At 33.5% G+C, this 24,624-nt stretch overlaps 1 protein-coding gene across 4 annotated transcripts in view; it reads left to right on the top strand.

The window, feature by feature from the left end:
* The window catches only part of LOC100368216 (voltage-dependent L-type calcium channel subunit beta-1-like), a 109,490-nt gene that overhangs the window by 26,279 nt on the left and 58,587 nt on the right, over nucleotides 1-24,624 (top strand). The window contains exon 1 of one of the 4 annotated variants that reach the window (XM_085495957.1): nucleotides 2,765-3,122. The exons of 2 other annotated variants lie outside the window; for them this stretch is intronic. In XM_085495957.1, coding sequence (XP_085352083.1) covers nucleotides 3,090-3,122 — 33 coding nt within the window. In that variant the 5' untranslated portion in view covers nucleotides 2,765-3,089. Of the gene's footprint in view, nucleotides 1-2,764; nucleotides 3,123-8,362; nucleotides 8,702-24,624 lie in introns of those variants that run through there. One more of the 4 variants, XM_085495958.1, reaches the window with a different exon arrangement.

Below are 24,624 nucleotides of genomic sequence, written 5' to 3'. Positions count from 1 at the left end.
TTTGGCCTTTATACATAGGTTCATTTGACAGCTGGTCTTTATAAATAGGTTCATTTATTGTTCATATTAGACAGTTGACTTTTATACACAGGTATAAACAAGACTGCCCAAAGGTGTTCATTAGGATTATTGGTAGTTTATGGTTACATCTTGTATAAACTTGCCGAGTCATGTTTATTCGTTTTTGAGCATTATTAGTGTCAACAATAAACAAATATTGAATGATATAATTATTTTGTATTATACATGTACTAAAGTAGTTGATGCTCAGTGTTTGTAAATAAACAATATATTTTACGCACATGTTGCATTTTACCCACTTTATATGCAATGATGACTGGAATTTTTAAGTATGTAAAAAATGACAAGTAGAAGACACTCTGAATTTTTACTTGTACTCAGTTGTGTAAAATCTGCTGGTACGGACCCTGGCTTAAAAGTAGCTATTTTGGTATAAACGACTCATGCCTGTTGGTTACTGAAGTAGCCTTGCTGTCATTAAAGCCAATCAGAAAGGAGCTTTCATGATTCTTCAGAGAGATGTAACAATGTAGTAGCGCAAGTCAGAATTCAAAAGGATTAGTAAAGAACATCTGTAGTCATGAACGGTCAAAATCATGCACTTTTGAAAATGTGGTTGTCATGGTTGAGACTTTTTTAGAATTTAAACTTTAGCGGAGAACAAATCCTGAGTGTACATAAGAATTTTTTTTTTCATGGTTGTTTGCATGGGGCTTAAGTGTTTGTGTTCTATTGGCTCTGCTTATGTCATTACTACCTTGAATATTAGGGAGTGGGTCAGTGCTTGGAATTGAACAATTCTAGAAGCCTGGCTGGTCTATAAGAATGATAGTCTATTGTAATGTCATTTAGTTGATTGGATTTCTTGCAACCACAAAACTGTTGAATAAATAGGAAAATAGGAAAAAGATAGTATTGTTTTTCTGTCAATTCCTTGTAGTTGGTCAGTTGTAAGTCTGCCGATGAAATATAATAAAATATCTATTTTATGTATCTTAATCAGAGTTCATTATCCTAAAATGAGGATCACACTCTAATATTTAGTGTTTACAACACAGATTTTGGAATTACCGGAATCTCTGATAAGGATAACATCAGTAACCTTATTTATCCATGTATGTCTATATACTTGTATTGTACACGACATTTAATGACTATTTGATGAAAATCCTTGAAAATGTAGTGACTGTTTTAAATATAGATGGACTATTTAGTGCTATTTGTTGCATTATCCACCATGACAGTCATGTCAGCTGACCGCATGACATTTATAGTGTAGGTTATTAATTATGTATGTAATGGCTGTTCCAATGATGGATGTCACCCAATCCTCAGACCTTTTCTAAGCAAAACAGATCAGTTTGTCATATAATATTTTGTCTAGAAAAACAAATTTGAAAAAACGTTAGTGAAAAGTAGGAATATTTATCTTTCAAATTAGTTTTCCCTGATTGCCATTTTCTCATTTTGCATATTAATATGATGTCACTTCCTACGTAGAAATGTTTTTTTCATCCATAATCTATCGAATGTTTCCTCCTTTTTTAGTCTTCATTGGTCAGTGTTCTCATACTCATTTGCATATTGAGTGTGATGTCACTTCCTGCCTGGGATTTTTTTCATCAATAGTCTGTATGAAGTTTTGGAGTGCTTACAAGACACATTCTTGGCACAGGCCTTTGTAATGTGATGCACTACTATTCAATTTTGATTAAATTATCCCTACACAACTTTTCTGTTTCATACATGAAACTTGACATTTTATTTTTTAAATCTTTGATTTTTTTTGCTGCTTTTTTTTTCTCCATTTTTATGTGAGTTTTTGAAGAAAATATACATTGTTACTTATTGCATACAGATCATGAATAAAATAAAAAAAAAAAATGCACACCGATCTTGTAACTAGCACCACAAGGTGTTTGCTGATTACTCAATTTTAGGACCTGACTTAAAAACAAGTTCTGAAAATACTATACCCCGGTATTACTGCTTGCACTATACAAGTCAGATCGGTTTAGAGAGGACATCAACCTGTAGTATTAATTAACTAATTATTTTAGAACCCATTTTAGTTCATTATCACTTTTGTATAAAATTTGCTTCAATAATTTGTCTTAGATAAGTCTGACTAATGCTTGTATTCAGTGTACACAGTTTTTACCGGTACTTGATTTTTGTAAGCAGGTGCGCAGCTGTGTTGATGAATGAGTATTCTGTAGATATTTATTGCAAGTAAAGTCTTGAACCCAGCATGCATTTTTCTAAATCTTCATCATTGATCACACGTGTATTATAAATTTTGTGATGTCACTTCCTATCTATATTGAATGTGATGTCACTACCTATCTATATTGAATGTGATGTCACTACCTACCGTATATTGAATGTGATGTCACTTCCTATATTGAATGTGATGTCACTTCCTGTTGTAGGATTTCATTTTAACATTGATAGTAAAGGGGCCTGGTCATAAAATAGTCTGTTATAAAAGTTTGGGTTAATTCTGTGAGCTTCACTGCATACCATTGTGCTGGGCGTGCTGAGACTGTCGGGGTCACATGACCTGCACAATGAACAACAACCAACCCTTATCTGTTGACGCCGCTGAAAATAACACGAAGAATCCCAAAATAGAAAGATGCTAAACAATACTAAAATGCTGGCTTGTTTTCGAATACATTGACGTAGTAATGTCGTCATATGTTATCTGATTATTCTAGATGCAAATTTTTAGTGAAAACATGTGAAATTTTTTGCATTATACTATGCAGGATTTATAAATTGTTGTTTGGCTTTGGAATATTTGAGTTAACTGATGTGCTTCTGCAATTTACATTTCACTGGTGATTGACAGTCAAATCTATTTACGTCTAATTATTGGTCCATATGTCTGACATTATATAACAGGGCCTATAGTTCTAAACTGATCCAAGTAAACAACTGTGGATTCATCAATTTTGTTGTTTTCAAGGAATACCAGGGTATACACCTGTCATGGATAATGTCTGGTGTCTGTTTTGCAATAAGATACTGTGACAGAATATTGTGTGACATTTTTATTTGGCAGCATGTTTGGATCCAGGGAGGAGTTCTCATGGAAGGTAACGATATAATTTATAATAAAAGTATTTATTTCTTGATTAAATTTAACATGAACATTAATTGTATTAAACAAGGTTCAAAATTCAGGGAGTACACAAAGGCAGTCGCTTTGATGCACTACCTGACTGCCTTGGTACCCTTAAATTTACACTAAACAGTGGAACCATTGCATTTTCAACATTTTTTGCCTCAAAAATGAATGCGCTAACAATTCTGAATTTCAGGTGCATCTATCTACATGGACCTAATTATGTACAATTTTAGTTGTCATCATTTAATAATTGCATGATATATGGTTCACATATTAATAACTACCTAGACATTTAGTTTTATATGTTACCATGGTAGACATCCAATAAATCCATCCATGTCAACAGGGATGGCTGAAAAAAAAAAAGATTACTTCCTCAAAATGCACTTATTCTTATGGGTCTGTAGCACTGATATGTATGCGACCGCATCTCTGCCAACATGATTGCATCTCTGTCAAACGTGATAGCGTTTCTGGCATGTATTATGAAACAGAAAATTTGTTTCTTAGCAACAGTTGTTGTAAATAGTGTCTAGCAGAGTTTAGTACTGAATTACAATGTCAAACAGACTACATGGGATAGAGACACTAGCTTCATGACTGCTTCTTTGTTGAGACATACTCTACATATGTCGTCTACTGACTATGTGCTTTCTGGCGACATGATAATAATTCAGTTTATTGGGGATTAATGCACCTGTGCATCATAAATAGCCGATAAATTCCATTTATAGAAATACCTAGCATCAAACAGTTTTCATTTTAGCAAAATATGCTAATAATTTCTGGTATTACTTATGAAAAGACTATACTGTATTGCTATTTGTAATGGTTCAATCAGGTCTTTCTATTCTGTTATGAAGCAGTACCAGAAATATTATTAGTTTAATTATGACTTAAATAATTAAACATTTCAATAAATTAAAAATCATGTAGTCTAGTACATTCTGAATTCCGAAAAGGGTGATAAGCATTTGCACGGAGATTAAGGGCTCTTGACACTGACCCAATTTTGTGTTCTTACAATGATTGACTACCTTCAAAATAGATAATTGTCGCATTTCCTTGAGTTCCTTTTATTAAAAGCCAGTATTGATCACGGGAGCAGGGGCGCAACGCCCTCATGCCATGGCCATGCGCTCCCTTACCTCACATGTGGCCACAGTCTTCAACTGTGACCTGTCTGATAGTAATTTTGGCACCAAGGAAGCCATAGAATGCTCCATTTTAATTTAGAATTATCAAAATCTCCACACCCTGGTAGGTAGAACCCTATCTCCCCCACTTGGTAGCGCAGCTGAATTGCAGTGCTCCCTCTTGCAGTTTTTTTTAGAAAAACGCCTGTCCATAATGTCAGTTGAAGAAGTCTGAGCCAAATTAAAGATTATTTTTGATTGAGTCATGTATTCATTATTATGAGGTTATACTTTGAGGTATCCTTGTAATAACCTTATTATTATTATACATTTTTTCATCACAAGGATACATCATAGGAATGCCAAAATCCCAAAAATTGCAAAACAAGAACTGCGAACTTCTTTGTGTGAGGACCGGCCAAACCCTGGGGGCTGCCATGTTTTTATTGTTAAAGACCGCTTACATGTGTAATCGTTCCATATTTGGGATTCGCATTTCCTTATATGGTAGGATGAAAATACCCCGTAAAATACTGTAAAATTACAGCATGCTGTAACTTGTGGTGTTACAGGGACAGATATATAATAATATAGATTCATGTCATTTGGATACAGAAAATGCAAAACAAAATTGGGGTAACCGGATATATTTTCAAGAAACAGTCAAAAATGTTGTGGGAAAATGAAATTTTTTGCACTGGTTTCTATGGTAAAACATTTATTCATTTTGCTTTGTGAGTTGGAATGAAAAAGTTGTATATTAATTTAATTATTAAGAATCCTAATATTGTTGAATGATATCAACAAATTTATATTTACTTTAGTGAGTTTCAAGTATGATAGTAGTTTCTCTTATATACAATGGGGAAGTTTTTTTTCCCATAATGCATTTCATATATATGCAGTAATTATTACATGTAGTTAAAACACATGCTCAAACCGTCTTTGTTACCGAAATTGTTCAGGTATGCTGTATATTTCTTAAATTTTTTTCACCCCAAAAGATCATGTACATCATCTGTATTCAGCAATTCTATTCTAACCTGCTTCATATTGTGTACTTCAGGTAAATTTTATGGTCTCAACAGCCATGCATGATTGTGGGGTACAATATTCTCTGCCTCACAACGGTCAAAAGCTTTTGTAGACCAAAACAAACCAATTTTGTTTACACATGTACTATATGTTGCATAGCACCTATATATAAGGTATGTTGTGACTTTCAAAATTGAATTGAACCTTTCGCAGCGGATTTTATTTACTATAAAAATTTTTGATTTCAAAATTTTGCTTGAAATTCAGTGTTAACAGAAATTGATAATTATTTTGATGAAAAAATTGTTATTATTTTTTCCAAAAAGGTCAAAATCAAAGTACCACGGTAACAGTGATAATAGAGATGAAACTATTAATGCTACCAGTCATATCATGTACAAACTATTACAACTTTTCTTTATTTAACTTTCAAAAACTTGTGTTTGTGTTATCGAGATGTTTATGTTATTGTCGCTATTTGTGGCATCACTTCAAATTCATTTGGGGCTATGTTATCTACTTTGTATCTTTGGTTTCTGTATACGAGCTTCCCTGAGGAAGAAGTCCAATAATGTAAGTGGCCAATGAAAGATTAGACGACAAGTGGTAGTCACTCATTGCCAGCTTCTTGTCTTGAAAACGTAAGTTCAGGCCAACATGTCTGATATTTGATTTGTGCAGAGGGTTATAATATCAGTTATTGACAGGAGGCAGTTTGGAATCCGGATACGCCTAAGCTTTTGGTATCTGAATCATTTGTAATTAACTAGTTCAAGTATGGTTTGTTAGAACATGATGTCCTAAATTCTTGTTTTGTCGTCTATGAGATTATGTTAGATATTTTAAAGGTTGGGCTAGCCTTGGCTCATTTTATTTGGTCTCAGATATTCCAGGCAGATGTCAGGAATTTATCGGCTTCCCTGTCAGGTAAAACTTACACACATTTTTGAATAGATAATTTGAGTAGCATTTCATGAAAAAAAATACACATCATGCACGACTCAAACCATGTATTTGGCGTGAATTCTGTGCTTTACTTCCTATGCTAGTAGCAATTATGAATTTACAATTATTTAATTATCACAAGAATTATTTGAAAAATCTACAAATAATAAACTAGTGAATCTGTCTGGAGGGATTACGGATGAGTCGTTCTGCGCATGAGAGATCCCATGATATTTCTGTCGTAAAATTTTTAAATTCTTCTTTGAATCATATAGCCGTAAAACACTCATTTTAAAACAAGCCTTCAGATGTTTTTCTTGAGCTTGTAATGAATGCTGCCCTCTAGAGGCCATATAGAAAATTTATGTTTATGCTGAGTGTTTCACACTGTTTTGGTTAACTGGAATTGATGTGGTAATGTTTGTGATAATGTTAAAATGTTTTTATTTCAAATTTGTAGAATATTATGTAAGAAACTTTTCATAACGTCTGATTTTCTTTCACATCAGGTATTTTCAATTCAGGATTTTTTTGTAGTGAAAAATATTTTTTTTTAATGCAAAATTTTTTACTTCACTGATGTGTCAGAATTTTGCCAATGATATAATGTTCAAAAAAGGTGTGTATACATTTGTTTGCATATTTGATTTTCATATATCCAGTTTCTGTTTTGATGAATATTATAAAATACTGTATGATCGAATATGGATGCCTTCCTATTTTACAGCATATGTAGACAAAAGGGCACAGTGACCTGGAAGCAAAAGGGCACTGTGACCTGGAAGCAAAAGGGCACTGTGACCTCCTGTATGCAAAAGGGCACTGTGACCTCCTGTATGCAAAAGGGCACTGTGACCTCCTGTAGACAAAAGGGCACTGTGACCCCCTGTAGGCAAAAGGGCACTGTGACCTCCTGTAGACAAAAGCCCCCCCCCCCCCATGTTGACATGGCACTGTGGCGCCTTGTACACAAAATGGCAATGTGACCCATTCCCCTGGGCACGTGACCTCCCTAAACAAATGGGCACTGTGATGTTCTGTAGGTAAAGGGCACTGTGACCCCCTCTCGCCATGTAGACATAGCACTTTGACACCTTATAGACAAAAGGGGACTGTGACCTCCCGCAGGCAAAAGGGCACTGTGACCCGTACCCCCACATCCACCCTAGCCCTGTGTAGACAAAAGGGCAGTGTTAGAAGCTGTTTTTCATTCCAAAACCTGTTTACGAAGTGAAAAGAAAAAAAGTGATAGAATACTCATACTTTTCCCCTTAATAATTCACTCTTATCTTTTTAAGACAATTCATTTGCAATTTGTAGTCAGATACAGCTGAATGAATGCCTAACAAAATTCAAAATTGAACAGTTTTATGAGGACAAGGTACCCATGTTTTTGCTATGTTTTAAATTAAATGTAGTTTTTAAGATCTAGCAATGATAAAAAATAACTTTGGGTGTACATATACCATACATTTTATTCTCCACAATTAACTTTAAATTAATAAGGAAATGCTTGCAATTCATAAAATGTTGTCCTGAAATTAAATCCTCACTTTGGAATTAAATATTTATGTGACCTAAAACTATATTATCATTTTATGTTTCAGTTTATTATTTTGAACTAAATAAATTTGATTTTTTTCAAAAAATATCTTCATTCTCGTTTCGTAATCTAAAATTTTTAATTCCATGAATGCCAGAAGACAGATTCCTAGAATGTTAAATAATTATAAAAACATGTACGTAATTATTGTTGACATTTGACCTTGTGCTATTTTCGTAATGTATTTTTCGGTGAGCTATGACAAATTGTCGTTGATTTCTATTTCACATCCTATGAATGGAAAACAATTTCATTCAATAATCCTTCGATATATTTGGATGCTTTTGATAAAATTTTGATTCAGAAAAAGCCTTATGAATAATTCATTATGTCTGCATAACCATCATCGTTTGAGGCTTCAGTTTGAACAGTATATTAATGTTCTTTTATGTCAATTTATCAGATAATTTTGAATTCCCTTTTTTTGAGCCTCCTACTTAAATATTCATGATTTTCAGTTTTCATGGTAATCCCCATCATAGGGCCCCCTCTCATTATTGTTACATCCTTTGCATTTGATAGCTGACCATGTCAGAAACTCCTTTTCTGAGCCCAACATTTAGACCTAGCCTCCATCTACTTATTAACGACCAAATTCCAAAATATTTCATTATTATTATTTCAAAGTCGCGTTTTTAAAATTAGAACTGGGAGGCATGTTTTGTCAGCGCTGCGGAGGCTGTTTCTGAAAATGTCATCATCGGTGTGTGTTCATAGTAGCCTTAGCATCTGTCCGCAGCCGTTGTGTCCACTTGTGTGTGGTGAGTTCTCGTCTTTTCAGGGGTAAAACACAATATGTTCCCATCTGACTCCGGAATGAGCGAGTTGGTAAGTTGATTTTTGTATTAATATTAACTCCTGTTTTTTTATGTGCTGTGAGGTCACTGTTGAAGCCTTACTTGTTTCAAATGTGTCATGTTGTTATATTTAGCATGGTTCTATTATTTGACATAATTCGCTTATTAGTTCTAAGCTTTGTGAATTTTTTTTAAATAGATTGTTTACAAAATGGCTCACGCTTCTTTGAAATATTCTCTAGTTTTATATTTTCTTGTATGATGTCACAAAATGGCTTCTTTGTCGTCTTTTAGGGTGTGAAAAATAAAAGTACTTTATTTCAAATGTCAGGTGGTAAAGCCAAAGCCCAGCTGTGGTGTATAAACAAACTGCTCTTCCATTTAGTTTTGTCAGGTTTTGTTTTTGTCAGTTAATGCATGCATTGTTATGCAAATGTAGCTTAAATGTGTTGCATAGGTGGTGATAACTGAACTTGATAGGTATACACTAAAAGTAAACACACATTCATTCAACATAATATATATATATTTGTCACATACAGTTTGCTATCTATTACATTTTTGGGATACAAATATTAACGTACTTAAGGATAAAAAACAGCACTTTTCCCCCACTGTTTTGGGGTGTTTTTTGTATTACGAAAATAATCCATATGTTCATAAATTTGTTTAAATTTTATTTTTCAATGTTGTTGTAGCATGACAACTATTTGGAAGACAACAAGGACGTAAATGATTTGACCTCATTTTATATTAACAGTGTTTGTTACTGACCATATTAAGCTTGTTTCCCGTTGGATGTGATGTTGTCTTTGGGTGAATTGTTTGAGTGATCCAAAGTAAATAAAATATTCAGTGATGTGCCTTTGATCGTAATGTAGGGTTAGGGACTTTGCAGACATAACGGCAATCGTTATATCAGTTTGTATGCCAAAATTAACTTTTGTCATCTTTCACAACATGAACCGGCAGAATTATTGCCATATTTTTTTTCCAAAAAATTTTGCTCTGGAAATGTAGCAAATAGAAAATTATGCCTGTTTGGTTAAAAAAAATACAAGAAATACATGACAAAGATTAATTATAGCATGGAGCTAAAAGTTTTTGGATAATGTTTACTTTTGGAGAATCGTAAATGAAGTGTATATTTGATTGTTTGTTATGTCTAATCAGATGCACTTGAACTACAGCTTACTGTATTTGTAACAGTTGGTGAATGCTGTGGAACAGTAATGTTTGACAATGAATTATCCTTTTATTTGGCTTAACAATGGGTGCTAACATATCACTGACAATGTAAACATTGTTTTCCCCAAATTTGTATTCTTGGTATGAAGTTATTCGCTTAACAGCTAATTATTATGTTCTATAGTAACACTGGTCAATATATTTGGTCAATCATATTTAGTAGTTTTTATGTGTTTTCTCAACTTTGATAAACTATCCACCCCATCCCCACCACCCTCGTCAAATCTATCAAGTTAGTGCCACATTTCAAATTTACCCTGATGATTCACAAGACAATGAGAGATGTGAAGGTTTCTGAATTTTGTAATACTATGCTTTGTCACAGAATAAAGAATAATGGCTCCTCAGAGGTGTTTGCCTAGTGTTGAATTACTGGGCAGGAAAATACTTCTCTGTAAGCAATTAAAAAACAGGTTCTTAAAACAGTTGGGACACATTTACCTAGGTTTAATAACAATGCTTATTGTATATTCAGCATTTATGTATTCAGCCCGAAATACATCAGTGTTTCCTGGAATTTACAGAATTATTCATTTACATGGACCAGCAATTAGTCTGTCATGTGACAACTATGTAAACACATGACTAACTATTATGTTCAAATATGTTCTCAGTATCCAGGCTTGCAAACAATATCTGGTAAAAGATTTTGTTTTATATTCAAAAATGTCATAACACCCTCCTGCTGTATAAAAAAGTGAATAAAATATGAATAATTATGGGTTATTTACACTAACTCAACATGCTCGCTAAAATAATATTTGGGTCACTCAAAGTTCAGACAGGTCATCTGAACAAAATATGCTGGAAAAAATGGGGTAAAAGTTGTCTGTCATTGAACATAATAATTTCTCCATATCTTGAGATTTCTACATGACTCATTCTTCACAGGCAATTGACTTAATTGATGATAGAGAAGTTTGCCTGGCCTGATATATATTATTAACTGTTTATTTATGCTTAGGCAATTTCATCAAATTTGACCTTGAAACTGGGTGCCCTCTCAACTTCAACTTCAAGCTCAAGTTCAAGCCCTGGTTCTATACTAGTGTATTATTCAATTTTCACAAATTCTCAGGATTATTCACATCCAACAGTTTGACGAGAAATTCTACATAATATTGGTTCTTACTAATAATTTTGTGATACTGAAATGCTTCTAATCGACACCAGTCAATATATAAAGTGTTTATTTTAGTAATCAATGTTTTTATTTCGAGATCTGAATTCTTTATTTTTCAGTTAGCAAAGTAACATGTGTATTAAGGGCCCTGAGCAATAAACTAGCAGTATCATACAAATCAATGTTTTGAAATCTGGATTTATTTTTTGTTTACCTCTGCATCTTTCTCAGTTGGTTTCGTTCAAGAAGAAGGCATGTTAAGAGCAATAAACTAGCAGTATCATACAAATCAATGTTTTGAAATCTGGATTTATTTTTTGTTTACCTCTGCATCTTTCTCAGTTGGTTTCGTTCAAGAAGAAGGCATGTTAAGAGCAATAAACTAGCAGTATCATACAAATCAATGTTTTGAAATCTGGATTTATTTTTTGTTTACCTCTGCATCTTTCTCAGTTGGTTTCGTTCAAGAAGAAGGCATGTTAAGAGCAATAAACTAGCAGTATCATACAAATCAATGTTTTAAAATCTGGATTTATATTTTGCTTACCTCTGCATCTTTCTCAGTTGGTTTCGTTCAAGAAGAAGGCATGTTAAGAGCAATAAACTAGCAGTATCATACAAATCAATGTTTTGAAAACTGGATTTATATTTTGCTTACCTCTGCATCTTTCTCGGTTAGTTTCGTTCTAGAAGAAGGCATGTTAAGAGCAATAAACTAGCAGTATCATACAAATCAATGTTTTGAAAACTGGATTTATATTTTGCTTACCTCTGCATCTTTCTCGGTTAGTTTCGTTCTAGAAGAAGGCATGTTAAGAGCAATAAACTAGCAGTATCATACAAATCAATGTTTTGAAAACTGGATTTATATTTTGTTTACCTCTGCATCTTTCTCGGTTAGTTTCGTTCTAAAAGAAGGCATGTTAAGAGCAATAAACTAGCAGTATCATACAAATCAATGTTTTGAAAACTGGATTTATATTTTGCTTACCTCTGCATCTTTCTCGGTTAGTTTCGTTCTAGAAGAAGGCATGTTAAGAGCAATAAACTAGCAGTATCATACAAATCAATGTTTTGAAAACTGGATTTATATTTTGTTTACCTCTGCATCTTTCTCGGTTAGTTTCGTTCTAAAAGAAGGCATGTTAAGAGCAATAAACTAGCAGTATCATACAAATCAATGTTTTGAAAACTGGATTTATATTTTGCTTACCTCTGCATCTTTCTCGGTTAGTTTCGTTCTAGAAGAAGGCATGTTAAGAGCAATAAACTAGCAGTATCATACAAATCAATGTTTTGAAAACTGGATTTATTTTTTGTTTACCTCTGCATCTTTCTCAGTTGGTTTCGTTCAAGAAGAAGGCATGTTAAGAGCAATAAACTAGCAGTATCATACAAATCAATGTTTTGAAAACTGGATTTATATTTTGCTTACCTCTGCATCTTTCTCAGTTGGTTTCGTTCTAGAAGAATGCTTGTGAAGGGCAATGAACCTGCCTTATCCTACAAATAAATGTTTTAAAATACAAATTTGTTTTCTCGTTTACGGGTACTTCTGCATCTTTCTCTGTCAGTTCTGTTTAGTAAAGAACCATGTGTCTTTAGCTGAGTGATGAACTTGCATATTGTCCTATCTGGCACAGCATGAAGTCCATGCTGTTCACTTTGGCTGAGTATTTGATGACGTCTGCTCCTTGTATGTACAAATTATAAATTTGGCTGTCAAACAGAGTTCAGTATATTATTGTACATAGATTGTTTGTGGAGTTGGACACTTGCTTTAATAATTGGTTCCAGGTGCTAGGATGAGAGAATTGTTTTATGAACAGTTTTGCTTTCAGTATGAATCTTGTTACCCCTTTAGAACCTTGGGTAGTAGTATATGGTGTAACATAGTCCCAAAGTTCTAATTCCATCTGGAGTCGCGCAATAAACAAACAAAAACAAGTGGGTGCAAAAGCAACTAATCACTATTCCACTAAGATATGAAATGCATGGAACCTTGATGTAGGGAACAAGGTTTAGGCCAGATCTTGTTGATTTTGAAATGTGAAATTCTGTAGCAAAAACACTTTATTTACGGTTGTTATTTATACATAACGCATTGTTTACTGATAGTCTTCATAGATAGCGGATATATATCCGCGTCAGCAGGCGATGACACAAAAAAATGTGATGGATAACTCTGACAAGCCTTCAATATCTGCTGCCACAATAACAATTGTAGAAATACCGCTTCAAACAACATTATTCTGAAACTGAAAGCCCACCCCTCCTAAGTTGCACCAGCCTGTGTTATTGGTTTTGTTTGCCAATATACTAAATAATTTTGTAATTTTCTGCAAATTTCAGAAATCAAAAATTGGTGCCATGATTTCCCTATTTTCATTTTACACAACTTTCATCGCTGAAGTAATATTCATTTTTCATCTTTATCACTGTTTTATTGTTATGTGTATGACATATTATATTTGAATGTTTTTTATTACGTCACAGGGAAGCCCTGTACGTCATATAGTCCAAAGGACACACTAATAACCACATGTGCTGTAACAGCTGTGTGTGATTAGAGTCCCCAACTATGACCCACTTTGTACTGATATGGAAGAGGTTCTCACTTTAATCATAAAAATATCATCCCATTCAGAGCTGATTGTAGCACTGAGATTAAAGGAAAAGTAAACCTAGACCATATTCATGGTTGTGTTCTGCTATTGATGTTCAAATGTCAGTACGAGTTATGAGTGCTTTAAAAATAACCCATGTACAAATGGCAGACATCCTGATGGGTAACATTGTTGTACAAAATACTGCCCTCATAAGGAAGTATGTGGCTATGAAGCAAGTGATTGCGGGGAAAGTGTGACGTCGATTCTCCTGATACGATTGCGGACAAACGCTGATATGTTTGATATGCGTTACTTATCATTTGCATAAAACGCAAATACCTATGTGTAGGAGATTGGATTGCGACTACATTGGTGGTTTAAGATGGTCATTTTACGATTTTTAGCAAATGTTGACTCGGTTTACTTTCCCTTTAATATACTGTAGAATACTTTATTTTCGCTGGAATTAATTTTTGCTGAAAAGGCTTTTTGGGCATTTTGTATGGAATTTATTTTCAATGATTTTTGATGAGTTTAATGTGAAATATAGGAAAAAAAACTATATTCGCTGGATTTTATTTTCACAGAATCATCCTTTCAGCGAAAATAAAGTATTCTACAGTATATACATTGTGCAACACAGTAGTACAGCAGTGTTTTTATCAGTAATGTCTTTAATTTACCAATGAGCGTTGTATCATGGTTATAATTTTATATGTATCCTGGTTATCGTGTTTTGTACAACTACAAGATCAAAGAACCAGTGTTTATTTTATTTCTAAAATGACAAATCATCGAAACTCCACCTCTATAATTTGCAGCCACCATGGTTCAAATTGTATATACCGTGCCTACTTGGTTTTGAGTTTGTGGTTATATACTATAACCATCACATGGTTGCAGATTATGGCTTATGAAAACCATGCATTACTGCTGCTAATCAAATTATAAAGTTACCACACTAGAAAATGCTAACTGAAATCTGATGTGGATAATATTTTATTAGCCACAGTAACTAATTAAAATCTGAAATTACAATACCATGCAATCCTATAGCACAGGAAATAATATCCATTATAAAGCATAACCCATAATGAGTGAGTATTAACATACGTAATGTATTATATTATTATACATCTGTCACTGTAACGCCATACATTACAGTGTGTGACAATTTTGTGGTATTTTACGGGGTATTTTCATCCTACCATATACGGAAATGCGAATTCCATATATGGAATGAATACACTCGTAATCTTCCTGTAATAATAAAAACAAACATGGCTGCCATCGAAGTTTGACCGGACTCCACACAAAGAAGTTCGCTGATTCTTTTGGGATTTCGGCATTCCCATTCCCAGGAAAAGATGTATAATAATAAGGTTATTACGAGAATACTTCAAAGTATGCACTCAGACATTAGACCGCACATCGACCTCTGCTGCACGTCGGTTGATACTCCAGCTGTACTGTCTTCATGCATACTTTGAGGTATTCTCGTAATAAACTTATAGTATTATAACTTGTATGTGGCTAATAATGTAACATACTAGTTGTCACAGTGGCTATTCATAATCAGTGAACATTACTCCATGCTAAGTAAAATGTAATGTCTATTTAAGGGTAATTTGGTGAAAATTTTGGTTTAATCAACGAGTTGTGTATTTGTCTTTCCTACATGTATGAGTAATCTTTATGTTTATCCATACTTATACATGTATGCAAGTCCCAGTCCAACATTTCATTTACTGGAAAAAGGTTTAGGCATAAAGTAAATGTTTCAGTTTGGAGTCAAATTGGATTTTTTTTTGCTGGGTGACAAACTCCTACAATATTTTCTGGAACAACTTTAAATGCCCCTCCCCCAATACTCAAGTAGTGACATTGACCTGAAAGAAGACATCAAATCTACTGACCTGTTAGATGAGCTAGTCAAATATATGGTATATGATATTGCATTATATGGGGATAGCCAAACAGATATGTCATGTAATACCAGAATATTTCGATGAAGAGCCATTGCACGAAACGTCTAGCTATTTTGAATAGTTACTTTGGACAAAGACAACCGTACTACCGGTATACATCAATGCCACAATATGGTTTCTTTGTCGTGTCTGGTGGTTGTCTGGCACAAAAATTGCATCATTACGTGATCCAATCTATACGTGGTATCTTTGTAGGATTTAATAATGTTTCACAAAACTATAATACATGACTAAATTGATTGGGGATACTTTTAAAAAATATCTGAAATTTGTTTTCTATGATCACTGTAATAGCTAGGACTGTTTCGCCCCAACCTACTTGTCAGCATAATGTGAAGCAATGTATACTGCATACATGACGATATTTGACCTGTGTCACTTCTGGGAACTGATATGAACTGTTTGCATTAACATGCAAACATGATTTTGAGTCGATTATAAAACAATTACCATATTCCCTGTATTTGAGGCACATCTCTGGGGTTTTCACTGAAATACTAAGTGTAAATAGACTCAAGAAATTTTCATATCTCTAGTGAGAAATTTGGTGTTATGTACGGTGCTCAGACCATCCACTGCTGACATTAGCATGCTTGTATATCCAGAATATACAGATATTTTTGCTCTGTTTAAAAACATCCTGGCAAACAACATAATGCTCAGAGATGAACGGCTCTACAAATTGTATAGTTTTTTTCAACAGTGAATACACAATGTATGATGTCACACTTTACCCACAATCCTTTGCTGGAGAATCAAGATGGTGGATTATATAATACTGATGAAAAGTTGAATCTCTAGATAATGAAAAGTGATATAAATAAATGTTCACCATTAGGAAACAAAATTGATAAAACAGTATTATTATTTTTTATATTTCTTGTAGTCAATTAAGATACTGAATTTATAGCATGGTAGTTCTTAGACAAGAGTTGTTAGTTTGTTAGTTACTGATATTGAGTTTTTCCAGTCATAGACATTTGGAACAAGTTGCTGTGCATTGAAAGCAACTTTTTGGTGTTATTTCCTCAAGAATATTATTGTTGTTAAACTCTATAGATTCAGTAAGGCCAGACTTTCTTTATTTCTTGTTTCTCGAGTTTTTATAAGGCAATTTTTTTGAGGAGGGTGGAAAAAAAATAAAATTAATTCTTTTTTTCCCATTAGATTTGTGTGGTTCTCAAAGAATTGTAAGTGAGATCATTGATCGGAAAGAAGAAATGAAATAAAATTTGATTCCATGTATAACCTTGTTTCTCATCTGCGCGAGACTTTGGTACTTTGATCATGATACTCCCACGAAAATGCAACTTGGGTTTGTTATGCGGCGGGCGAAAAAAAAATGAAGATAAAAATAAGTTTTTTTTAGCAATTTTTTGCACTTACAACTCGGCGGGCGCGAGAAATTACGCTGAAATAAAATTTTATTTTTATTTCATTTTCGTCCTTTGATCATTCGGCAGGTTCGCGAAACAAGGGAGAGAGTCTGTAACTCAACTCATCCACCAATCAAATCAACTTATTTTTCCAGTACAGACGAGTTTTATTATAATCAAGAATTAAATATGCTGAAATGTGGGTTAGTAAAGTGTCCCATTTCAGTTAACCTTGTCAGTATACATTGTGTATCAACATGCCTTTTTCTGATCATGTAATTTACAATTTTAGACACCCCAAGCAGAAAATTTTAATTCAAACATAATTGAAATATGCAAACTTGTGCAAGGCCAAGAAATATGGTGTATTATCTGACCTCTGACCCAGTTGTAGAGGATGTGAGATTTGAATGAGATTGAGGGCGCCTGTCCGGATTCATTCAAAATGGTGTCTAACCGCATAATTTTCAGTGTAGTGTAGGAGTAAATGAGATGAGAAACATGGGAGAACGAAATAGCTTTCAGACAAACCTTATCTGAATAAGTTATCCTACTTGTCAGTGATATTTAATTTGACCTAAATCGTTTTATCATCTGGTATTTATATATAAACATGACCTTCTAAAATAGACATTTTGAAGGTGTTCTTAGTGTACATGTATCAGGAATACTTCACACAGACTTGTTGAGGTCCTAGTAAGGTCTTTGCGTACAGTTACATGCAATTTAGCCTCCAATGACTCATTGTCTCCATGTTATCCATAATAACCTGATTGAGATTCTGACTAGCTTCAACTATGGAAATTAAGTGACTGACTTGTGCTTTTTTCCAGACTAATGACCATTTGAAGACATGCTATGTTTCACTAAAATATCAACACTAACTCAACAATAAAATTATATAAATTCTAATTTCGAAACAAAAATTATATAAATTTTAATCCAACAATAAAAAAATAATGATAACCAAAGACACTTCTCTAGTGTCTTTGTGATAACATATATTTTCAGCATGGTTTTCAAAACTGGACAGTTTTATAGAATGAATCTGCGTAATACTGATTTGAACTGAAAGATTTTGCGGGAAAATTATTGTTTACATTTTTGATGATTTTTAATCTTCCAAAGAGTGTACTGTTGTGAATTAGTGGCGTGTATACGCTCCATTTGTTTGACATCACATACATGCTTCTGTCTTAAATGTATGTCATGTTGATACAACGAATACATGCATGCTACTAGCATCTTTGACAAAACGTGGAATATTTACTTGGTCTATTGTGAAACTCTTTGAAAAGAGCTGCGTGTCATTTCAGTGAATTTGTCTGTATGCCTGATTTAACTGAAATAGCGAAATTACAGTTTAGCTAAATTAGCGAAATTACAGTTTAGCTAAATTAGCGAAATTACAGTTTAGCTAAATTCACTGATAGCATGCCAGTAGGCGTTCTACAGTTCATTACAAAATTTGTTCTGGAGTTATGCTTGACCTTTTCTGTAGTTTTGACTTTCAGAAAGAGGAATGATCAAGGGAATTGATATCATCAATTATTTAATCACTTCTTGCTTTTAAGGTCTACATTAATGTTTGTATTTGCACTCGCCTGTAATAAAGACTCTCCCTTCCCAACAACATCATTTACATCAATGTCTAACTGTTTGAAGTCTGTTTCTTTTATCACTACTATATATAAATCTGATCTATAAATAAATTATACACTGCGTGTTGAGTTTTGTCTAAAAATCTTCTCAATAACGTAAAGTTCAAAGTGTTATAATGACGTATTACAGCATACAGAAACGTGCTATCACCCCCCAATTCTTGTGTTTTGACTCGACTCGCCTTGTTGTTACATATGTTATAACTTAATAACTGATAACTAGAAATATCACCTTAATGTTTGGTTAGAAATGATATAATTTTTGTTGGCTTACGTTAGTGTTGATATTTTTGGGGTTTAAGTTTTGAATTGAATCATATACTTTTCGGTTTGAGTTAACCTGCTTCGTGTTATATTCTTGTAACTTCCCAAACAATAGATCAATATTTTCAAGGTCAGTCGACTCGGACAAACCAATCAAAAGCTACAATACAGACTGTTGTGACATTGAAATGATTTTGCAATGTCATTGTTCAGATTTTGTGTGATTTGTAACATATCGCTGAAAAACCATAGTGAGGTAAAAGCATGTCGTTGAAGATCATCTTCTTCAACCATCATTTGCATTTGATTCATTCACACTGTACTGCATTCTATCGTTAGATCAGTTCTTTAATTTTAGTAAAATCTATTAGTCACGACCAACACTATCAATAATAAACTTAGGGCAAGTTGAGATCTCTCCTCAGTGAATTTTAAACTAGACTTGCACTATAAATGACAGCATAATCTTTTCCATATTTGACCAAGACTGGTAACCAAGAGTAAGTTGTGTCCATTTCATCCAAAAATTCAAAACGTAAAAAAATTAAAAAAAAAAAATTATGGTGTTCAGAATTGAGTAATTTGACACAAATATACGTATACTTAACATGGACACTACTTACTAGTGCAAAAAAAATGGATGCACTACAAATTTTTATATTTTGTTGAGCAAAAGGTTATGTGAAATAACAGCCACAAAATAAGTGCACCTGAACCTGTTTCCACGGACTTTGTGATTTCCTCATGGCATTGAAACCGATTCAGCAGCCATTTTGAATTGAAAATCAGTTACTGTGAAATACTTTATTTTAGCTGGAATTAATTTTTGCTGAAAAGACTTTTTGGGTGTTTTGTATGGAATTTATTTTCACTGATTTTTGACGAGTTGAATGTAAAATAGGAAAAAAGGTATATTTGCTGGATTTTATTTTCACTGAATCATTCCTTCGGCAAAAATAGCGAAAAACTAATTCCAAGCGAAAATAAAGTACTGTAAAAAGGTTAATTATTCACTGGGTTTTAATTTTGCTTATTTCGACTGGAAAATGCGCTAAATTCAAATCCAGTGAATATGTAAAGTTTAGCATAGAACACATTATGTAAATGATAAAACGATGAATTTAAAACCCACTGAATATGCCTGAAATGCTAAATCAGCGAAATTAAAACCCAGTGAAAATTAATCATTTTACAGTATTTATACAGTATACATAAAATTAAAAAAAAAAGTTTGGTTACCACTGGTTTTTTCATAGGGAAGAACTTCATGGGATAATTCCTGTGTTTGAAGAGTTATGCCACCATCCTTAATGAATCCCTGCAGTATGATGCTGCTGTGAAATCCACAAAAAGTGTCTCATTAAAAGATCATGTTTTGAAGTATATCAATAGTGTAGAAACATGGCAGTCGTCTAATATACCAATGTAGGGTGCTGTTCATATGACTTGGCCTACCTTTGACATTATCACTATTCGTATAATCTGTTGTTTGCTGACATTTCATTGGTTTTCTGGTTTCCCTCGACAAGCTTTTCCCTTGTATGGCTCACTTTCAGTGCTGTTTGCATGCATGTATTCAGGTAGAAAATGCTGTTTAACAGATCGCATGCTGTAAACCTCTACTGATCACCAACATGGAAGAGAAAAAATGGCGTCTGCAGGCAGAAATTTGATTTCTGCTTAATGGTTGATGTGGTGTGTTTTTTGAATTTGAGAAATGAAAAGCCTTTTCCATATCTAACTAGCCAACCAAACTATTGTACATTTTGTGGATGAGGATAAAACACCAAAATTTGCATAACTATAATAAAAATATTGATAAATAGACCTTTAAATTTTTTTGGGGAGGAACTGCAAATATCGTATATTATTGAGATAAGTGTAAAATTTAATACTATGATAATTTGCAAAATTCACTCTTTATCAGTTTGTGGGGAATAAAGTGAACAAAGTAAGTTCAAAGTTGAGGTTAAATTTGCACACAAATTGTGGAAAGGAAACTTTGTTTCTACAGGCACCAGTTGACAACGCCCACATCAGTTGAAATTACTATTTTTGTTTGATTTTACTTGAAAATAAGACTTGAAAGGGCTAATGTGCTATAGTCATTATGTGTTCAACTCTTGTGTAAATAAGTACTGTATTTCACATATGGTATATATGTTGCATGAGACATGTGCCAAATGCTTTGTGGTACTCATTAATTAAGGAATCGAGAATTTGGTCTCTCAGGGGTTGGGAGTGGAGCTATGTTACAAAACATTCTATGTTGCTCTAACATGCACCACTGTATTATGTATGTATTTTTATGGGCTCTGCACATGCTGTTGTGGTCCACTGGTCTAAGAGCCGATGAAATCGACCAAAGTTCAAAAAACAGCACAAACTCAATTTTGGGGTAATCCTGAACAAAATTATGTATTCTTTCAACGTAAGGGTAGTCTTGTTATTCTGATTAGGAGAGTCTCAACAACTAGCCCAAACAGTTTTCTGAGAGTGTTCCACTGTTGGATTCACTGATGATGGTTGCCAGGCTGTGAAAATTAGTTTTTGATCAAGTTTGATTTCCTTGGACAGACAACTATTCATACAGGATATTAACACAACAATTACCATCACTTACTATGTTAATAAGACAGGTTGCGAATTTGAGCAGGAGGTATTTTAAAAAATAGGGAAAGCATTTGTAAATGTGATGTACGATTTGATGATTACCGGTAGTTTCAAATATGCAAATTACCCATTGCCCACTCAGCAGTGAAAAAAACTAGTACATTTTCCTGTTTGCCAGTCCACACCCTTACATTGGAGAAATGTCTCCACTGGGTGTTCTAGCTAAGACAGTTGAATCCTTGTGGGGGGAAGCATAGTAATATTCATTGCAGATAACAATGTAATTTATGCAAGGAATAGAGGTAATTTGTTGGGAAGCTTGAGCAACATTTCTCTTCTTTACCACCTGAAATAAAATCGAGAGATGTTAAAAATGTCATTCACGTGTCCTGTTCTTATTCTCGTGCTTGGAACAAATCAGTGTACTTGTCATAATGAATTACCTAGAGATCTTTCTCTGCCTCTGAGTCTAATACTATTATCTGTTTTGGCCATCTGTTTGGTCTTGCCTTGTCACGCAGTATTGGTCAATATGAATACATAAATGAACAATTTTGTTTTCACTTCTTATTTAGTGTTTTTTCTGTGAGTTGTGATTAAATAATTTGTGGGAATACAAAGTCATGGAGAACTATTTATCAAACTCATTTCCTGTTTTGTTGCATTTCATTGGTACCAATATGGACACAAATTGTGCATCAACACCATAAGTAGGAACTATAGTTTTGGATTTCCATTACTGTATGGTGAATGGTGATTTGGAAATAAAACTTTGTATGACTTATACACCCATGGAAATTATACCCTGTATGAAGTAAACACACAAGCTCATCAACAGGGGGGGGTGCAGATATAAACTGGAATGGCCCATTCCTCAAGTTCATGGTATACTTAGGGGCGGCGCTACATCACAGAACGCTCTACCGTACTTTACTAAGACGCGCACTGCTGTACCATGTATATGTATTCCTATGGGCTCTACGCGAGCTGCTTTGGTACACCGGTCAAAGAGCCGGAGAAAACAGCTAAAATCAAGGAAACAGCACAAACTCAACTTTGGAGTAATCCTAAACAACTAAATTTATATATGTTACACATGTAGGGGTACTTGTAATCTTGTTACTGTTCAGTGAAGTCTCAACAACTATCCAGAAGTTTTTAGTTTTCTGTGAGTTTTTGGTCTTTGTTTTTACCGTGATGGTTGCCAGGTGGTGAATATACCCACTTGTTCGCCCCCAAGGATAACTTGTAGTTTACAATGTATAATCAGAAAGTCTTTGCAAAGCTTTTCAGCGTCATAGTGGTTGTAAATATTGAATTGATGAAACAACTAAAACTGTAACCATCTTTCCATCAGTATATGTACTCGTTTTCTGTTTTTTTTAAAGATTATTTATTCTCTACACGTATTGTGAATGCATTCTCCAACAAGAGACATAATCTACCCAAGTTACTGCATTGAAATGCGTTATTACATTATCCTAACAAGTTTACCAACCTCATTCAGACCAATATGTCTGCCCCTCCTGTTGAAATAAATGGAATAACCTTACTGTGGAAGATACTAATCTTCCTGGGTGTGGCTGCTTAAAATTGAGGGGCTATGTTAAGGTTTCTCTAGCAACTGAAGTCCATCTTCCCAAATATTAAGATGAGATTCCATCTTGACCCTTTCAACCCCCATCATTTTTCTTCAGGTATCTTATGTATTTTTCTATACTTTGGTAATTTTCAACCAAATGGACGTAATCTCTCATTGGTGTTTTGAAAATTGTGAAAAAACATGTGAGTTTTGTTTGTTGAAGATGACTCAAGTTGACTTTTACTTTAAAAGTTTTAAATTGCATTGATTACAGATTATGAATGAAAACAAAATATTTACAATATTCAGAGGCATCTACTCCCACTAAACTTTATTTGTCTCGACAATCAAGTCAAATTTCGGATTTTTATCTGTGAAAAGTACCAGAATAAAACTGCATTAAAGTTTTATGCGTTTCCAGTTAATCTGTTTGATTCAAAATTAAGTAATACCGGGTAGTAAAGAAAATACAATATTACGTACTGTAAAATATTTTATTTTTGCTAGGAATTTATTTTCGCTGACGGAATGATTCAGTGAAAATAAAATCCAGCGAATATACCTTTTCTCCTGTATTTTACATTCAACTCGTCGAAAATCAGTGAAAATAAATTCTATACAAAACACCTAAAAATTCTTTTCAGTGAAAATTATTTCCAGCTAAAATAAAGTATTTTACAGTACACAGATATTTTGATTAGATAATACCTAATTATCGAACAAATCTTTTTTCTTCCTGACATTTTTTTTTCAAAGCCAACAAAGAAGTGAAGGTATTGAGAAGCTGCTTTAATTTTGTGAGAGAAAAATTTTTCTGCTGTTCGCAAGTTGTTGAAAATCATAAAATTTTGCAGTATTGAACATTCCCTGGGGTAGTACTACATGCAGTGTCAGTCAGTGATTGATTGATTGTCATAAAATTCTGAAATCATGAAAATTTCTAGCACTAAAAATCTAGTAGTTTACTGTACTGTATGCAGATGTATCCCATAATATGTGGCTATCATAGTAGATGCTAAAAAAAACATGCATGTTGGTAATAACAAACCAGACTCCTGTTGAACTTATATGACTGCACGATGAGTTTTGCTCATTATCGTAGTTCACTCAAATTAACCTTTCCAAGGATGTCTTTTTTTTGTCAATACTGACTATCAAACCCAACAGGAGTATGTAAAAAAATGCATTGCTATGCATCGCAACTGCTATAGTTCTTTTTATTTAAAAATTAGTATTATGAACTTTTTGATTTTAGTAAATTTTAAAATATCAAATTCCTTTAATTGGTTATTTTAATATGTGAAATAAAATGGTTATTAAATTTTTAAAACTCTACATTGTTTTTGTGTATTTTCTAATTTTTCTAGCAACAAAATTGAAAGTTTCTCTCTCCAATAAATAAAATTAAAACAATTTATAGAAATATAATTTGAATTGTTAGAGAAATAGTTATGCCTTGAAAATTATCAGTTTTGATGAACCATGAGTTG

Source organism: Saccoglossus kowalevskii, chromosome 22 (assembly GCF_978046115.1).
Source record: "Saccoglossus kowalevskii chromosome 22, keSacKowa6.1, whole genome shotgun sequence".
NCBI classification, from domain to species: domain Eukaryota; kingdom Metazoa; phylum Hemichordata; class Enteropneusta; family Harrimaniidae; genus Saccoglossus; species Saccoglossus kowalevskii.
The sequence above is the reverse complement of the archived record's forward strand: the minus strand, read 5'-3'. Positions and strand labels throughout refer to the sequence as shown.